The sequence below is a fragment of the Rhinolophus sinicus genome, linkage group LG02, assembly GCF_036562045.2.
Source record: "Rhinolophus sinicus isolate RSC01 linkage group LG02, ASM3656204v1, whole genome shotgun sequence".
Classification (NCBI taxonomy): Eukaryota; Metazoa; Chordata; class Mammalia; order Chiroptera; family Rhinolophidae; genus Rhinolophus; species Rhinolophus sinicus.
Window position 1 is genome coordinate 134,751,019 of NC_133752.1, and position 18,083 is coordinate 134,769,101.

At 37.3% G+C, this 18,083-nt stretch overlaps 1 protein-coding gene across 1 annotated transcript in view; it reads right to left on the bottom strand.

Moving 5' to 3' along the window:
• Nucleotides 1-499: 499 nt before the first annotated feature.
• The window catches only part of KCNMB4 (potassium calcium-activated channel subfamily M regulatory beta subunit 4), a 55,580-nt gene continuing 37,996 nt past the window's right edge, over nt 500-18,083 (bottom strand). Inside the window, exon 3 of the mRNA XM_019748944.2 lies at nt 500-3,573. Coding sequence (XP_019604503.1) covers nt 3,405-3,573 — 169 coding nt within the window. The 3' untranslated portion in view covers nt 500-3,404. The remainder of the gene's footprint in view (nt 3,574-18,083) is intronic.

Below are 18,083 nucleotides of genomic sequence, written 5' to 3' on the forward strand. Positions count from 1 at the left end.
GAAACCCACTATGGTTTTGATGAAATTTTATCACCAATGTTGTGGATACCCCTCAGATGGAACATGTCATGCAGGGTCTCAGCTCCCGCTCCCCACACAAGAATGCAGGATATGGTGAGGCCAAAAAGGAACACCCACGGAGCCATGGATGGGGGGTTCATGCCACTATAGTCTCGCTGGCGGCTGGGTTGGAGACACAGGAAGCAGGCTCCACACGATGCACACTCCGCCATCCGCTTCTCTGCCAACCAACCAACCAACGCCCTAGCGTAGCCACGGCAGTTATATTAGTGGCTAATGGCTAACCAGTAACAGCTGATGGCCACTCAGCCACAGCAAATGGCCATCTGATTACAGCTGATGGCCATCAAATAACTGAGCCAGCACCTTTCCACGTGAGGCCCAGAGCCTGGAAACTGCTCTCTGGAACTCTGTTCCCACAGACCACTTAACCCATAATTTGGCTTGGATTTGAGACTAATAACCACACACACATAAAGAGGGTATGAAAAGGTTTATTATTCACATAATGAGATTTTCTGGGGAGAGCAGGGCAAGTCCCCAGGCAGATCCAAAAAATGACTGGACTGGCTTGACTTTTATTGTTCTTAGAGTGTGAGGCTGGGGTGAAGGTTCCTGTGTGCAGGCCAGAGCTTGTATAAATTTGAACTTCCCACCTGGCCCAAAGAAGGAGGCCCCCAGGCTTTCTAATCAGCTTGCCCAGATATGGAGCTTAGGAGCAAAGGGGAGTGAAGAGGCTTGAAAACTGTCAGCAGTCACACATCAAAAATGGAGTTAGCCTCTTTATCACAGCCAAATGAACTATAATCCTAGCCTCTAAGAGCCTATGTTTGCTCAGTCTCTAAGGAAATCTAGGTTACAAATCTGTACCAGCAGACAGGGGCCTGCAAAAGCTGTGATGCCCCCTAAAGTTTTAGATATGGTTATGAATCTGATGAGCAAGAATTTCTTAGAAGTCAAGCCTGGGACCACAGAGGACGATGGGCAAGAGTTTCTCCCAGAGAGCAGATTCAAGGTTTAACCAAGGACCTTATTTCCTGCCAGGGCAAGGGATCTTTGTCAGCCCTGCTCAGATTTTCATCATGGCATGAGCTATTCATGCCTATGCATCATTCTTTCCTTTTACGCTAGTATTCGCTCTCCCCTTTTCCTTTTAGTAATAGAAACTTTACCCTGCAGTTTTAGAACATATGTCCATCTAGCTGGATGTAACATGCCCCAGCCTTCCTTGAAGCTAGGGATAGCTCCGAGTATGTAGTGAGTAGTTATGAATGGATTATGAGCAGAAGTGATGGCTGAAATCTCCTTAAATGGAAATAGCTTGCTCCCAACTTCCTCTTTTTATACAGTGATGTGCTTCTTTGAGACAGCTTTGACCATTACCCTTGGTAATGAAAGAATAAGGTAGGTGAATCCTGGGTCCCTTGATTACCTTGTGAAATGGAGGTGCCCTAACTGCCCTAGACTTCTCAGCTACATGTGGATAGCTGTGTAAGGAAGAAATAAACTTCTGTCTTATGTGAGAGATGATTATTTTGGAGTCTTAGACCACTTATACAAAAAAAGAGAATTAAAATATTAAGAAGTTAAGTTTCTTTACCTTTTATGATTTTGAAAATGTTATTTCCTTATTACTGTAGGTTTTATCTTTAATGACAATTATAAATAAAGTATCTCAAATTTAACTGGCTGTTATCATAGATTACATAAGTATCATAGATTATTGGATTAAGATAAAATAAAGTCGACTTCATTTCCCACAATGGGATGCTAAGATGATGATTTTCTCTGATTCCCATTTGCATGTGACTCTGCTTCAGAATAGTTTATTGTGTTGCTAAGACAACAGGGATGCTGCAATAGAAAACCTTGAAGTCAAGGTACTATAGCTGCTTCAAAGGATGTCATAAACAGTGTGTTCAAGGCCTTGTTCACAGTGCAACCTGTAACACTTGAATTAGAAAAAAAATCATCATACTCATCCAGCGCCCTTCCACAGAAGACTATGACTCTCTCAATTACTTGCATTCTAAAATTAAAAGAACAGTGGTATGTGGACTAAAAGTCACAAAATTGTCATTCCACTAATATGTATTTTTCTTGGAACTCTGAGCAAATCACTGCGGGGAGCTTGTCCTTAAATTCTAATTTGTCGTTATTCTACTAAAAGCATGTTGAAGAATATTAGAAGAAAACAAAAAGAAATTAGGTTGTCAATATACATTTCATCCAAACAAAGTTTGATTCCACCTGATAAATAAATAGGGTAGGTTTGATATTCACTGAGACCTGTGACTGATATTTGGAATTTGAATTTATAAACAAATGCAAAGAAGTCTGGTCTCCTCAACGAACTTTAGATAAAGGCACAGAAAGCTCAGCAGTGATGCGAGCTGGGTTGCATCTCCAGGTTTGTCCAAGCAAACGAAACAACTGCCGCAATATTTTTGCTTTAATACTGGTAACATCAAGGCAAGGACAAAGAAAATCGAAACAAACTGTTTAAACAAATTTGGAATATTTTTTTCTGACCTACAAAAGAAATGAAAACAGCATTGAACTAAGCTGAAAAGTGTCCTTCACATCATGTACATTCTATTGTATGAGGATAAAATCCACCAAAAACAACACGAACAGATGAATAAAGGAGAGCAGTGCTCTTAGAGCGAGGACAGGCCTTGTGCATAATCATTTCCCCTCCTAAGAAATAATCTGGTGAAAACTAATGGGTAGTCAAAGGCAAGTGTTGCAGGATATGTGTTTCCAATCTTTGAGCCGAAGAGTCACAGAAGTGACAGGAGACTGAGTTAACAGCGCAGTAACCTTCTTTCAAGCAAGAGTCCAAAGCTACTCTTTAATAATGGAAACTGGGGATTACATAGTGACGTCAAGACTTGTATAGGATCGGAATCTTCACCTCCAAGTAAAAGTTCAGTCTTGCAGAACCAAATGAAACCCAGAAGACCTTTTTTTTTTTTGAACCCGTGTTCTAAGCATAAAAAAAGGAAATAGAAAAGAACACAGACCACGCTATTTTAATACTTTTAAATACCATAAATCATAATGATTTGTATACTACACTGTACAATTATATACTGTTACTTTCCAAAGAAAATGAACCTCTGATCGGATTTTCTGACACTGATGCTCCAGACTGCTGAGAGCTTCACCCTTGATCCATCGCTACAACACACACAATACAATCTGCGAGGTTCCAAGTCTTCCAGTCGTGCCTGCTGCTGCTGCCGCTACCGTTGAGGGAGGAACCTCTCCGAGACCTCTCAGAGCCCCTTCCGTCTCCTGCGCCGGAAACAGGCTCTGCAGGTAGATGTGTGCGGATGGATGCAGCTTCTGGGCTTTGCTTCCCACAAGCCTCCTCCCTTCTAGGAGAACTTGCGCTTCTTCATGGTTTCTGCCTTGACTGCCAGGCTCTTGGCACAGATGGTCAGGACCACAATGAGAACGCCCACCACAAATGTCACCAGGGGCCAGAGGAAGCAATGCAGGAGGACAATCTCATCATGCGTGCGATGCAGAAGCACATCATCTGGTCTGCAAGACAGTGGAAGATAGAAAAGAAAGAGTGGTCAACTGCCTGGCTGTGGCACTGAACATTTTTTACAACCTGGACTCCTACTTGCTTTCTGGTCCAAAGGGGAGAATCATTGACAGTCAAGACCTCATTCTGACTATAAACACTGTCCTTTGTGCTTCACATCCATTACTGTCAGTTCTGAGGTCTCGAATCAAGTAATTGTGCAAATGTATATATGATTTATAATGTAGTTCACATGTGGCAATGTCAAAAGTGTAGCAATCGCTTATGCTACTGTTTTCTTTCACTTTAAGTTGCTTAACATATTCCATTTCCCCACTCAGTCTTTAATGTCGGCTGATTACAGTGGCTCAGATCAGTCTCTGGGTGGTGAACACACAATGTGATACATTGATGATGGATGAGTATTACAGAATTGGACACTGGAAACCTATGGAACTCTACTAACCATTGTCATCCCAATAAACTTTCAAAGAATACAATTAATAAAGTGGCTCAGATCAGTCTAAAAATTACTTATGGATTGACATTCTCAAACAAATCAAACTAGACCTCAGCACTCAACCCAAATGACCCTAATCACACACACACACACACACACACACACACACACACACACAGTTAAAGCCACTGTTTAAATTTAGTCGGAAAGACCTATGCTGTAGCCTTCCAGTCGATGCAGCTTCACTCCATGAAGGCTTTTATTAATGAACAGACAAATAAATGGTTGAATTTAATACATTTTCCCATGCTTCTAGGTGGGATTAGCCATCATTTTGAACCACTGACCACTTTCTTGATAAATTTTGCAAAGTCTTAGCACTATATTTCTGTCTTATCAATGATGGGCTCTATTTCCAATTCCAGCACTGATCTCATTCACAGGAAATAAAGCTGAGGTATGTTCCACAGCCATGATCTCTCATCTTTGGCCATTAGAGAGCGAGATCCTGGGAATTTAGCTTTCATACAAGAAGTTTACATTCTGCAAGCTATTTCCATTTCATCCACTGGAAGGTTCGTTCTGTTATACTAGAGCAGTGCTGCTGTCTCCGGAAAAGAAAACAATGCAAACTATTTGCCCTCGAGAACATCAGAGTCTTTAGAGAACAAGGGCAGTGCATTTAACACGTTGCCTACGGCGGGGTTTAAATCCCTCGTGAAGATTCTCGTGATCCGTACGCAACGTGTTAACAGAGAAATGCTTCCTGAGGAGCTCTCACTAATCCTAGCTCTCATAATTCATGACCTATTTTCCCCGAAAACTGACAAAGAATGTTGGGTATATCTCTTCCACCTATAATGCAGCCATCACGTGGCATCAACAAGAACAGTTTCTGCAGATTGGCTTTGGAATTACACAATCGTCGCTCCTTTCTGTGCATAATATAATTTCAAATTTTGCATATAAACTGAGATTTTTATTGATATCTTATATTATTTCAATTAAAATTTGTACTAAGTGAATACTGAGTCATTATAACAATTAAGCAAAAATCATTCCTGTTTACAGAAATTACTCCTTTTTCTGAATCCCTGTAGCAACACATTGTTTTCAAGACTTGTGCTATCATTAACCTGTGATATATATTAATATACATACATATCCTTGTTTCCCGTAAGGTCACTGACTTTGTCCTTGCCTGTTATTAGACACATAGATGTTGTTAAACAACTGCTTGCTACTGATGAAGGGGAAACTGTCACTGTTGCAGCCTTGTTGTCCATGAAAAATTTTAAGAAACTGCAAGTTGTGAGTGTTAAGAAAGTTGAGGCCTCGTTCCAAAAATAATCAGGACATAGTATAGTTGTAGTTATATTTTACAGTCTTTGAAATCCCAATCCCCTCACTTCCACAATTCTTTTCCCAGCTACGAGACTCACAGCTTCAGATGCCTAAACTCAAGTGTGCAAGGGAAGGTAAAAGCTGTCTCAGGATGAATTTCCTTCCCTTCCTTCTTACCTTCATTCCTACCTACCTTCTTTCCCCTTCCCCTGCCTTCCCCTTTTGTTTTGAGGAATTATTTTGTCTTGAGATCCTGCTCCTCCAGAATCTATTGGTACAAAGATAAACTAGATTCTTCACCAAAGTGTGAGGGTGCAGTGTGAATGTACTTCATACCACAGACCTGTACTCTTATAAGTGGTTAAAATGGTCTGATAACAACAAAAAGGCAGGGGAACTTGCTTAGATTTGTAACACTATTTTAATGAATTTGCATGTAACTTCCATAAGTAATGTGTTTTGCAGTCAATTTTCTAGTGAAATGCTTCAGTGAGTATCTTTTGTATTCCTCTTCTAGTCATTGTTTTTTCATATATTTTTATTTGTTAATTTATTTTTCCAGTTATAGTTGACATTCAATATTATTTTATATTAGTTTCAGGTGTACAGCACAGTGGTTAGACATTTATATAATTTATGCAGTGATTCCCCCAATTAGTCTGGCACTATACATAGTTGTTGCAACATTACTGACTATATTCTCTAGTTGCTATTGGTTAAATTCTTTACCACAACGTTGTACAGTTGAGATAGAAAAATAGTCACCGATGAAGGTGGTTAGAACACTTACACCTATTATCTAAAACACAATCTGAAGAACATTTACTAAAAAAGAATGTGGATAAATAGGAGAGGAAGAGAGAAAATAATAACTGGAACATGCTGGACCCAGATATTTGTTTTAATTAGAAGCTTCTTGGCATTCTACCCCCTATAAGAGAGCCCTTAGGACAAAACTTTATTTTAATATTTCAAATGACAAAACATCATTCACATGAGCTAGCAAATTCAACATAGAATTTGTAATCACTTCAAAAGCCTTCTTTGAGGTAATATATAAAATATTTTATAAAATATTGTATAAAAATGTTCGCATTTCTTTATAAATAATTAATGCCTGCTTTCATTTCACACAGTTCTAAGACGCCCCAGCTCCCTTCAATGGAATGAAGGGTAGCAGAAAATGCCACTTTGGCATAAGGATTATTTTGAGCTGATGGCAATTGAGAAGCATATACAAGAAAAACTCTCCACCCTCCCCTTATTTGCTTAAAAGCAGGACATAAATTTGTAAGGTGCTCCCCCTCCCCTTTCTTCCAGGAAAGACAGACGCTCATCAATGGAGGCAACTGTAGACCATTATCGGCCCAGAGAGGGCACCAGAGGAATCTATATTACAAACTTTACTGACTAGCTCTTTCATTAGTTCCCCCATGTATTCACCTCCCTATAATATGCTGCCCTAGAAAATTAAAGTCTCTTTCCTTTGTCTTTTCATGTCTCGAAAATTTATTGCTTTTTTAAAAAGATGCTAAGTAAGCCCGAGTTCTAACCACCTCTTTGAGTTACGCACCACTGAATGCTTCCACATGAATGGATGATGCACATGTTAATAAACTTCTTTGCTTTTCTCTTGTTAATCCGTCTTTGTCGGTCTAATTTAGCACCACAGTCAATGAACCAAAGATGGGTGGAGGGAAAAGTTTTCCTCCCCTACAGAAAAAACTTACTTCTCTGTACAGTAATGCTTATGTTCACCATCCAGTTATAGGATTTACTGAGCTTATCTCTAAATTGATCCTTGTGACATAATTAAAGTGTGGCTCTTTCAAACTGGGCCGTTAGTGCCTTAATGGAATGCATTCCCCTGCCTCAGTTTCCTCCAATTTTATCAGGCAGCTTTCAGATGGGTCAGAAAAAGTTATTTGCAAAGGGGTTTAGACTTAAAATTCAGTTTTTCATAATTCCATGATGGTGGGACTAAAGAGGAACTTTTTTTTAAAAAATCACTCTTTTTGGCATTTGGCAAACTAGATAAATGGCCTGATGAGATGTGAATATGATAGAGTGAAATCAGGACGGTGATGCAGGCAATAAGCAAAACAAACAAAAAATAATGATGATTACTCTATCTGAGGACTTCAAAAAGTTGGGGTGTGTAGAAACACTAATGGAAAGCAGTTTTTACTCCCACACGGTTGGGTACAAACACCATAAAAACAGGAGTAAGTGCTGTGGGTCCCTTTATAAATACTTTCCTAAGGGTTGGCCCTACCCTGAGTTGAGCTCTGAAAGTATATTGGGATAACAGTAGTTAGCATTTATTAAGTGTTCACTGCCCTCATGTGCTCTGGTAGGACATTTAATCTCACTGGATCCTTACAATAACCCTGTGCTGGAAGAATTTTAACCTTTTTACAATCAAAGAAACAAAGGCAAAGAAAGATTAGTTTGCCCAAGATTACACAACTTAAAATAATGATACAAATAATGATTTAAAAACCATATCTGTATGCTTTTTAAACCTGTACTATTTACCCCTCAGCTAGCTTTTCTCAAATTCACATCACTTCTGGTGTTCGCTGAAATTCACCTTCCTGGGTTTCAACCCCTGGTTGATTATATCAGAATTTGAGGTTGTGAGGCCCAGACATCTGCAGTTTTGAGAAGCTCCTGGGTGATGCTAATACACGATAAAGTTTAAGAAGCACTGTGTAAATTCTAATAGTTTAAAAAATTTGGTGTGAAACATGAAGCTACTTAGTTGGCTATTTCTGAAATTGCCTAATTTCATTTTCATGGCCTCCACATACTTTTGTGCATAAAGGTGCCCTAAGATAAAACAGGAGAGTGGGGATGGGGGGTGGCGTGGTCTTGGGGGGAAGGGTAGGGGGTAGAAATCCAGACCCTGGTGCTAGATTTTCCAAGGGGAGGGGCTTTGTTCTATTTGGCAAGATAGGATAGCAGCAGATCTAATTGTACCAGATAAAAAGACAAAGATTTGGTATATATCATCCTAAATATAAAAATATAACTCATAGATACAGATAACAGAATAGTTGGGGGGAGGGCAGGGGGGAGGGCAAATTGGGTAAAGGGGGACAAATATATGGTGAGGGAAGAAAACTAGACTTTGGGTGGTGAGCACATAATATTCCATTATACAGATATTGAATTATAGTGTTGTACATCTGAAATTTATATAATGTTATTAACCAACATTACCTCAATAAACTTAATAAGAAAAAAATTAGTAAAAAATATATTTCCTTTGACTTTGTCTCACCAAATGAGATTTCTTCCAATGCCACAATGCCTGTTCTATTGGCTAATAGGGAGAGAAAATGGTGACCTTTTTTAATGGGCTGGAAAACTTCTTAAACTTAACCAGTTCGTATAAAAATCTGAACTGCATTATAATTTACTAGTATCGTATGATGGTAACTGTACCAATCAAGACAAGGCGATCTACTCCAAAGTACTTTCTCCAAGAGACCCTATAGGAAATGGAAATCTTTCTAGATTTATTATTACAAGTACTTCTCATTTACCTGAGCAGAGAATTTTGCTTTTCATGGAGGCTACTAGAAAGTTAAAATTTGGCCCAACTCTAGCAAGACTACACAGCTTTTTCTGTGCCACCTCTCATACTTTGTCTCATTTTCTTCACGTTTCTGATTTATTTTGTCTTGCTAAATTCTATCAACTTTAAAGCACTCGCTTGACCATTCTTAGAATAGGCATATATCATTTATCTACATTTACATATCAGGCATACAATAAACCTTGGAAACTTTTTCAGTTGTCAAGTTTTACCCATATTTCCATGAGAAATACGATGTCATTACAGGAAGTTGCACTTATGTATTTTGATAAAATCTTATTTTAAAGTCTACAAATGCTTCATCATTATCACAATCATAAAATAATTCTGCAGGCAAAATGTCAGTCCAGTCTGCCAAGCCTCTGTATAGTAGCATAGCCAAATGACATAAAAATGTAGTGATTTCATCTGCCAAACCTTTAGAATAGGTGCTATCTATTCCTGTTCTAAAGCTTGTTTATTATTTATAACATGACCTACTTTTCAAAAGAACCTGAAGTAGGTAACAATAAAAACAAAAGACCTGAGTACAACAAAATCCTTAAACTGACAGTAAAGATCAAGTACAATTTAATTAGGATGGGAAAAAAATAGAAATTCCAGGCTAGGAATAGCTCCTGCCTTAAGCATCAATGGAACTCACCTCTGAATGTCCCAGCACCCAAGGAAAAAGGAACAGAGATTCATTACACCGTTGCCATTTAAAAAAACAAAACAAAACAAAAAAAATGGAAGCATGCCAATTCGTCAGAAAAATACTTTGTTGCTAGGGCTACATTCGATAAATTAGATTGTGTATTTTTTACATAAAGTAATCTGTATAACACATTTAAAAGGCCGTTAAAATAGTAGTTTTACAAACCTGGCTAATGAAATCATTTGAGGAGTTTTTACAATATTGATTCTAAGGTCTCAGATCTCCTGAATCAGACTGAGGTTTTAAACAGCTTTCCGAGTGATGCTAATAATTACTCACATCTGGGCATAACTGACTTAAGGCTTTTTAAGTATCAAAAATGGTTTTTGACAATAACTGAAGAGCAAATCATTCAAGACTGAAATCCCTGAGGAAACATTTTATGTTACTGGTTGAAAGGAGAGTCTTCTGTCAGGTTAATTCCTGACATGGAAGTGACAAAACGATATTTTATCATGAAAACCAAAAACCCTGACATGTATTCATTCCTGTATAACTTTGTCTACTCGGAGCTGGGTTTCAGACAGCCTTTCAAAGTTTTCCATAAAAGTCTCAAATGTATAAACAAATATACAATTGAAATTTGACAGCTGAGAGGTGACTATGTCACAGATTTTCAGGCAGGAATTGCTGATCATTGATATCTAATCTAGAAAACTTTGATGTAGGTATTTTGATTTTCAGCAAGACTCCATGCTATGGGCTTTCTAGAAGGAGCTTTCATTAAAATGCACCTCAGGAAAACATTTGACTTGATCTATTGATCAATGATTTTTAAAAGATTTCAAGACTTTTCTACCAAAAGATATTAAAGACTGATAATAACATTGAATCTGGTTTTGACTTAATTGAGCTATACTATTGACCGTAATTAGCCACTGTGGTTAGTTGCTGTTTGAAGCAATCATAGGGCCTTGACAAGAAAAAAGTATACTTGTCTTCCTATGTGATCACAGGAAGGCATTTGAACAGAGAACCTAGACGCTGTATCCAGTTCTGTTATAGCTCTCTACTGTCCACCATGTGAGAACACAGCAAGAAGATGGCCGTGTGTAATCAGGAAGAGGGTTCTCACCAGAACCCAACCACGCTGACACGCTGACCTCAGACCTCCAGCCTTCATAATTGTGGGAAAGCAATGTTTGTTAAGGTAAAAAAAAATAGGAAAAAAAAATTCCACTATAAATTACAGTAGGAATACAGGAACCAGAATAGATATCCTTAGCAGTTTTTCTTTCTTTTTTTTTTTTTTTTTGTGATTTGCTCTATCATGAGCCTATTTTTGCCCACTCCAGTTCAGCAATGATATTGTGATTAACTAAGGGCTTTTAAAAGCTTGGGAGGTATTGTATCAAGATCATGGCTCTGTTCTACAGACGGTTCCTACGTATGGATGAAAGGCTGATTATAGATTTATAAATGTTATAAACATCCTTACATTTTCTTAACTATTTTCTCCAATTAGGTGAATTTAGAGTAGTAATGTTCAACTGTATGAAAGTTCTTCCTCAAGCTTGCCTACTCTTCGTGCATATTCAGGAAATTAAATCAAGGCCCAAACCTATCGTTTCTGGAGAGAAAAATGTGCATTCAGCTTTGGCAGCATATATAACAAACTGGCAGGTGTTTTATTTTTGACCAATAAAGTGTTGAATTAAGTATAAATTGGAAAGATTATATTTTAAGTTCACACTGATGGAAAATCCTAAATAGCCTGGCAAGTGTAGGACAGTATTTCAGATCATGAGCTTGAGTTAGACAAACTTGGGTTTGAACAGGGGCTTGGCAACTTGCTAACTAAGAAAAATAATTAATCCCTCTGAGTCTTAACTTTTTCATCTGTAAAATGGGGATAATAACATCTACCTTACAGGGTTATCCTGAGGAGTAAATGAAATAATGTATGCCAGGTGCTTAGGCAGATGGCTGCCTAATAGTGAGTATTTAATACCCAATAAGGGGTGGTAATCATAATGGTGAGCATGATACATTTGGGGCTCACAACTCATACAATGACTTTTAAATGTTGGCAATAACACATATTTTCCAAATATCTTCTTCAATCTAAGACTATCCCACTGAAATCACAGGAAATTCCTTTGATCAAATTAAAATTTTGGCATTGCCCCTTGCCCTCTTGTACCCCTCGTAGTCAGCTTTCCAAGTCCTGTACAGGTAGGCTTAAATGTAGCGGTATTAAGAAACAAAATAGATTTAACAAGCAAATGATTACTTTCCATCTTAATATATGCATCTCAGATGGAGATAAGTAAGAAAACAATTTCTTTAACACCAGTCCCTGGATTAGGAACAAATAGAAGTTATCCCTAATTTTATCCCCAAAGCCATTATTTAACAACAAATTATGGTGTTTGGGCTTAGCAATGTTTTCCTACTGATTAAGATGGGTGTCCTTAACAGTTGCAGCCCAGACAAGTAATTTTCTCACCCCAGATCTTCTAAAGCAGAGGCCTAGGGAAACCACTGTAGCTCTATGTTCCCAATGTACAAACTTCTTTTAAGGTTTTATTCACACTGTGTGGTAATTACTCTTTATACATCTGCCTGTTTTCCCAACTTGATTCTAAGAACCCTGAGATCAGGGACCTCATCTTATTCTTCCCACCATAAATAAATAAATAAATAAATAAATAAATAAATATTAAGATGGATCCAAAACTTAATTGTAAAAAACAAACCATGAATGCTCTAGAATACCTGAATTTTAAAAAATAAGCTTAAAATGAGAAAAAAATGTCTTTCTAACATGATTTTTGGGTGTAAATATGTCCTAAATATTCTGTTAGACTTACTTACACAAAGAAATTATTCACTGTTTATTAAAAATTAAAATTTAACTGGTGTCTTTTATTTTAATTTGCTAAATTTGACAACCCTAATTTCTAAGTAAGACATGAAGTGTAGAAACTATTAAGAAAAGATGGATGATCTAATTATAGAAATGTAAACATTTTTGTATAGTCAAAAAACCTCCACAAATCCCAAACAAGAAAAAAAAGGAATTCATCATCACTAAACCAATATTACAAGGAATGTTAGAGGAACTTCTTTAAGATAGAAAAAATAAAAATAAAAAAATATGAATAATAAAATGGCAATAACTACATATTTATCAACAATTACTTTCAATGTAAATGGATTAAATGCTTCGATCAAAAACATAGGGTGGCTGAATGTTTAAGAAAACAAAACCCATACACATGCTGCCTACAAGAGACTCACTTCAGATTGAAAGACACACACAGACAGAAAGTAACGGGATGGAAGAGCACATTTCATGAAAATGAAGGAAAAAATGCTAGGGTAGCAATAATTATATCAGACAAAACAGACTTTAAAGTAAAGGCTATAACAATTCTACTTCTGGGTATTTATCTGAAGAAACCCAAAACACTAATTTGAAAAGACATATGCATCCATATGTTCGTTGCAGCGTTATTCACAATAGGCAAGATATGGAAGCAACCTAAGTGTCCATCAACAGACAAATGGATAAAGAAGAGGTTGCATGTATATACAATGGAATATTACTGAGCCATAAAAAGAATGAAATATTGCCATCTGCAACAACATCGATGGACCTAGAGGGTGTTATGCTAAGTGAAATAAGACAGAGAAAGACAAATACCATATGATTTCACTTATAAGTGGAATCTAAAAAACAAACACAACATAAATGAACTCATAGATACAGAGAACATTTTGATGGTTGCCAGATGGCAGGGGGGCTGGAGGGATGGGTGAAAAAGAGAAAGGGATTAAGATGTGCAAATTGCCAGTTATAAAAATAGTCATAGGGATGCAATGTACAGCATAGGGAATATACTCAATAATATTGTAACAACTATGTATGGCGTCATATTGGTACTTATCATTGTGATCACTTCTTAAGTTATACAAATGTTTAATCTCTGTGTTGTACACCTGAAACTAATATAATATTTTATGCCAACTATAACTGACAAGTAAAAAGATACTTAAAAACAAATAACAGCAGTGGAATGTGGTAAAAAAAAACACAAAACTTAGCACTGACCTCAAATTTTTAATTTCTTATAGTAAATAAATAAAGTTCCATAAAGCAAAAATAAAAACTCCATAGGCAAAAATAAAAACATATTGCTAATATTTACATTAAAAGATGCTGAATTCCATTCATTAATGGAATAAAAGCAAATTAAAAACAAGATACCATTTTTTACCTATAAATAACACTCAGTTCTGAAGAGTATGTGGGAAAATAAAACTTTTATGTAAGTACAACTTTTTTTGAATAGTTGTTAGTATCTATTAAAATTTTAGATGTATATAACTTTTGATTCAGCAATTATACTTCCATGAATTTACTCTTCAGATATTTCTTTTTTTAAAAAAAAAAAAAGGCAATGGGCAAATTTTTTCTCTTCAAGATTTTAAAAATTAAAGTAGGGGCATAATTTAGGATATTATCTTTCTTTCAGAATCTACAGCTCTCTATTCACTGTAGCAATCATTTCTTTTACTCGAAAACTTCACCTCTACATCTTGTTTTCATGTTTTCAGTTATTCTGCCAATTTACATAGATGGTTAAAGCTGCTTTGAATATATTTACTTCAAAATATTATTCACACAGTAAATAACAGAAATCTGTTGTCCCACGATATTTCAGATATATAAATCCATATTATGGTCAAACACTGTACTATGTATGAATTGTCCAAGAAACCTTCACCAGACTCAACTGCAATGATCCTAAAAGAGAAGAGTCACCTAAGGAAGAACGAGGCTGGACTGGGAGTTCTTCAGAAAAAATGAGGTTTTTAAAGGACCTTTAAAAAAAAGATGGAAGGGAAGGGGCAGGACCAAGGATGAATAAACAATGACATAAACCTATAACAACACCGTCAGGAAGGCAACGCCCAGAATAAGATGAGCTGATGAAACATGCTGCAGACAATGAAAAGGGCTGTGAAAGCTATGTTCAAAGGAAGAATCAGAACAAAACGGACAGGCTACCCACCTACTTAGGACAAATGACTCAGTGTTAATAGAGAAACCTGGAACCACAAAACTCACTGTTCTCATTTCTCCATGGAGGAAAATACTATTCAGATTGGAAATGATGGCCCAAACCTGGATAACTGAAACCCAGGACAGGCAAGAAGACAATAAGAGATGGCACTTCTGAGACATTTCTTTTGCTGGCTAAGGAAAATCCCCTGGCAAAGGTATTCCTAATTCCACAACAGGAACACTTTTCCTTTTCTCATTAAAGTAAAAAGAACTATTATCTTATGAAATGTTCATGTCATCATCGGTGCTTTCCCAATACAATGAGGCCCTCAGATATAGACTCATAGACCCACAGATACAGACTCCCTCTTAGGAGGCAGCTGTGGGTCCCCAGAAAGAGCACAGGCTTTTGATTTTCTTAGGGATGGGGTGAAAGTTGTGACTCTCCACTTACTTTAGGCAGGTCATTTATCTCACCAAGCCTCAGTTAACTCATTTGTACAACGGGAAATAAAACCCTTATTAGGAAGATCAAATGAGGGTATTTATGTGGAAAATATTTTTCTACAAAACCAAACACGGCATAGATGGCCTTGAATCTAGTCCATATCCAAGTTCCCCAACGTTGGAGAAATATATTCGTCAACCCACAGAACATAAAACACAGAACCAGAATCTTTTAAAATTTGTGGCATTGTCAAAGCTCAGACTTAAACAAAAGCGAAGTCAATTCCACTTGGAACTATCTACAAATTACCACCTGTATGTTTTCTATGCAGCAGTAACAAATTTAGTGGCTTAAAACAACACAAATCTATTCTCTCATAGTTCTAGAGGTCAGAAGTCTGGAATTTGATTCACTAGGGCTAAAAGGAAGGTGCCAGCAGGGCTGCATTCCTTCTAGAGGCTCCAGGGGATAATCTGTTTCCTTGTCTTTTCCAGCTCCTAGAGGTTACCTGCATTCCTTTGTTCATGGCCCCTTGGCATCACTGCAACCTTTTGCTGCCATCATCACATTCCCTACCCTTCCTCTGATCTTCTATCTCCCTCTTATAAAGACCGTGTAATTACATTCAGGGCCTATCCAGACAATCCAGTATAAACCTTCCATCTCAAGATCCTTCACTTAATTACAGCTACAGAGTCTCTTTTACCATATATGGGAATATAGGTAACAAGGTAGGGAAACAAATCTATGAGGATTAGTAGGTGGACATCTGTGGGGGCTATTATTTAGACAACCACACTACCATAACTAGCCTATATTATAATCTGTTCCTTATTAATACAAGTATTTTTATCCCTTTCCCCAGTTAGTCATTCAGAATTAAATCAATAGAAGCATCTTTAAAAAGAAAAAAAGAAAAAGAACCCAGAGAATAAACTCTTTTCTATTACCCCAACCTGAGTTATAAAAAGTATTTATTTTTTTCATCTTTTTTTTTCACATTTGCCCTTTTATTACAAAAGTATTTACATACAAAACACACCTGCCTGAAGATACTATGAAACACTTCTCTTTCCTTCATCTACATCTTCCTATTTTGTGCCTGCGCCTAGTCAGGGCTCCACAACTTCCCTCTCTACCTACTGTTCCTAACCACATCATTAAGGAGCTTCCCGAATTGGAATACAGTCCTCCATTCTAATCCTCCCTCGGGAATTGCCCTCTTATTTCCTATAGGATTTCCTTTCTGTCTCAGCAATACGTCTTTGCCATTTCCTTTTCAACTCTATTCTTCATCAAGTGTTTCCAAAGCTTCTTAATTCTTCCATACTCAGATCTTTCATGAGTAATTTTTCATATTAATTCTCCATATTAATTTTAACCACAATGCTATGCCATATCATGAACTTTGTCTCCATTAACTATTCTCCAAACCTTTTTCAATTCTAAATTTAAAAATTGAGATAGAATTTCTATACAGGAAAATTCAGAGGTAGTAAGTGTACAGTTTCGTCAGATCTTCCTATCATTTTAATACTGTTGATTTCTGATCCTTTTACTTCTATGTCATATTTTTAAAAGTTTTACAATTTCTATCCAACGCATTCTTTTATTTAACAACCTAAATTCTTCCATACAATTATTTTTCTCATAAAGATCAATACTGTATTATTAAATCAGATTTTAGTCTGAAATGGGTATGTTTAAGGGTGGGACCATTATGTTCCTAAAAGAAATCTCTCAGAACCCATTTCCCATCAATGGAATGACACCTATTCCTGGAGAAACATCCTCAGAAAATGGAAATGTTGACTTATGATGTAATGCTTGAAATACCCTTCTGTTTTTCAATTCCATATTTAGAGGAATTCATTCTTAAACATCAAAAGGTGCTTGTTGCCACCTATCATGTCTGAGAACACACTGATACAAACGGGTCTCCTAAAACTGGGAGGGACTAAAATCAACACTACTAATTACACCAGGACACCCCAGGATTCCTCTCACTGATTAAGACAAAACAACAGGGCCCCTTATTTACTTTGTGAAGCAAAATACCAAACGGGAAAGAGAAGTTCTCCTTATAGAAAAGACTGCAAACACTGAAAGGATAATCATTGTGCAAAATTATGTGCCTTTTTCTTCAAAACATCGTCAAAAACAGGGTAGAGGCTCCCCTTTGAAATCAAATGATATGCAAAGGCTTAACACTGAGCCAGTGCCTTCTAGGCCCATTTAATATTCTGATTCTGAGATCCTACTGTTCAAACCTGCTGCATTGTTTTAGGTGAAGGAAGTCATAGGTTGCACCCAGCATAGTAACTGCACACACAGAAAAAGACTCTTTTGAAAGAGATTTTAACAACCACATTTTGTATCATTTCCCTAAGCTGAGTCATGTTCTCAGCCCTCACTGCAGGCAAAGGGGATGCCGAAACTAGCAGGAGATGGAATCACAGATCACACACTTGCAATGTGGGTGTGAGAAACCGTTTCCAGGGAGAAAATGCCAAACATATTGATGCACCGAAAATATGCATATAAGCAGGGATTCCATCGGGTGTTGGTAAGACTGGAAAGAGCTTCAGAATTTGGTTCTCAAGGAAATGAGGCGGGTAAGGAATCCCCCCAAATGTCAATGTATCTTCTAACCATCTGAAGAATACTGGGCATATTGTGTGCAGATGAAAAGTGGCATTTTAAGAGGAGGTTGAGACACATTTTCCCCACAATTTTTGATATAAAGTCAAGATGGCAGAGGCTGCTTAACTAGTAAAATGGAAGTGGGGGCAGGGCAACAGGGCTCATTCATCCACCCACGGCTCCAACGCAAATGCCCCAACTAAGAACAGCAGTCCAGAGGGTCTGCCCAACTCCACAAAGCCTGCATTTTTTTTCCAGTGATTCTCACACCTAAAAGAGCATCACTCTGTGCTAAGCTCGAAGTGAGAGCTCAG